The sequence below is a fragment of the Lottia gigantea genome (genome assembly GCF_000327385.1).
Source record: "Lottia gigantea unplaced genomic scaffold LOTGIsca_228, whole genome shotgun sequence".
Classification (NCBI taxonomy): Eukaryota; Metazoa; Mollusca; class Gastropoda; family Lottiidae; genus Lottia; species Lottia gigantea.
Window position 1 is genome coordinate 3,140 of NW_008708627.1, and position 2,293 is coordinate 5,432.

Consider the following 2,293-nt stretch of genomic DNA (forward strand, 5'->3'; position numbering starts at 1 on the left):
CTACATATAATATATCAAATTACTGGATTATAATTCTTTTCAATAAAGGTAAAAAATTGTAAAATTTGTGCATTTTCATCAAAAATAAAACTTTTTGCTACCCATGAATTCTAATGTTAAAGGTTTAGGTTCGCCATCCGTTTTACCAATCGTAGCTCAGTTGCAGTTTCCTTTAACTTCATTCCATGTGATGTCTGCTGCTAAAATACTTCTGGGACTTTGAAATGAAAGTTGAAAATCGGTAAGATCTTAACAACCAAATCAACAAATGATACTCTTGTATCACATTAGGATTTATTATATTGATTGTAAAGAGGTTTTCCCAGAAAACCTTATGTGTATCGGGGACACTGATAGCATCAATTTGCGCAATTCCAATTTTCAAGCTTCCTGCAATTCCACTAAAACTAACCATTTATAATCGCAAAGCGCCTTGAGTGGTATTTTTCGATTAGTGATGTCATCAAACACAAATTGGTGCAAATTGATGCTATCAGTAGCCCAGTTACATAAAACAATAAATTTAGAAAACCTCTTGACAATCCCTTTAATTCTAAAGAGTTAAGTTTTCGGCTAAATAAAACAGAGCCGTTGTAGTCTCGTTTGGCGTATACGTCTGTCTTAAAGCATCTGATTGGTCGAAAGGTTCTCCCATATTCTCGTCGATAACATCCGAGACTAATGAATGGTCAGTTTGTTCGATTGTGTCTGCTACATTTAGGTTCACTATGCTGACGTTGGTAACGACTTGAGGTGGATTATCGTGCGTTCGTTTGTGGCGACTTAGAGTAAATCTTGTATTAAAACTTTTGTTGCAGACGTCACAAGTGAATGAACCCGGATGCACGTGGATTGTTGCAATGTGTTTTTTCTGTACGGATTGAGTCTTGAATGACGCTCCACACAGATGACATAAATACGGCCTCTCCTTTTTGTGCGTTATCTCGTGTTCTTTAAGATGAGCCTGAAATTGATTAAATTAAGGAGTTAAATGGTAAGTAGTTAGGTATCCCCCCCCCCCCGGACGTAAACCTGGCTCCACCACAGTGGCAGATACGCCCTTTTTTCGTATCAAATTTCCACACACGATGGGACGCGTAAATTGGTTGGATAGCATATCCCCTACAGGCTTCGACAGCGGTGGGTCGGTCGAATATCAATTACTAAGTGCATATACGATATATGCGTATCTAGAAAGTAGCTGAGGATGACACTTGGGGCCAGTGGCCCGGGGATGAGGGCTTAATTTCACATCAAAAACAGGCCCGAGGGGACATGTCCGTAAATTCAGCCAACAATGCCCCGATATATTGATAAGAAGCGATTACATCAGAACTTACCCTGGAACCAAATCCTTTAGAACAGATCTCACAAATATGAGGTAGATTTCTATCCTTTCGCTGTAAATGGGTTATTTTATGAGCTTTCAACGCGTCAGTTCTTTTAAAGGATTTGCCACAATCGTCACATAAATAAGGTCTAGCGTCGCCGTGAACGTCCGTCATGTGACGCTGAAACCGTGCGTTCACGTCCGTCTTATAATTGCAAGTGTCACATTTGTAGATTTGTTTTTCTCCTGTGACCACATGTAATTTTAGATGCCTGGTATAATTCACTCGTTGATTAGTTGTGAAGTCGCAGTCCGGACAAGTAAAGAAATTCTTGTTGGCTTTGTGCTTCAGACGCTTGTGACGCCGTAAATAAAACGCTTGGTTGGTCGTAAATGTACATTTGTCACAGGAGTGGATCGTAGTGCTATGGTGTTGAAGTTCGTGACGATTTAAATGACATCGTCTAATGGCTACGAACGTACATTGTTTGCATTTTAACAGTTGAACGTTGCGATTTTCATGAAAACATGAATGTTTGTCCATGTGACTCTTCCGTGCCGTTTTAAACGAACACTGTGCACAAGCAAATTTGAATGGTTTGGAGATGGGTTCTGGGACTGAAAAGAAAAATTATATTGTATTCAAATATCATTCATGTAGCCACTTCAGTTAGGGTAAAACGACTGGCCTCTTGAACGTTCGTCAACTTGACCTTTTGACCTAACTTGATAACTGAAGTGGCTATATTAAAAATAAAAGCTAATAAAAACGGAACGAAAGTTTGGTCTAATATAAATTAGAAAATGAAACGAAATGAATGGAGTTTTACGTCCTACTACTTTTCTGTACCATGTGGACGATTGAAGACGAGCAACGGTAAGTAGGGTGCAATGAGGGACATTTTGCTAGGACAGTGGCATTAGCCTGCTCCCTTTCGATTTTCAACTGTCGAGGGGTCTTTA

At 39.4% G+C, this 2,293-nt stretch overlaps 1 protein-coding gene across 1 annotated transcript; it reads right to left on the reverse strand.

Annotated features, from left to right (window-relative positions):
• Positions 1 to 553: 553 nt before the first annotated feature.
• LOTGIDRAFT_144245 (hypothetical protein) lies at positions 554 to 1,922 on the reverse strand (the record flags this gene model as incomplete). Its single annotated transcript, XM_009054839.1, has 2 exons — positions 554 to 964; positions 1,341 to 1,922. Coding segments are annotated over 2 exons (993 nt in total), but the record flags the coding sequence as incomplete, so codon positions are not given.
• Between the last annotated feature and the right edge of the window lie 371 nt (positions 1,923 to 2,293).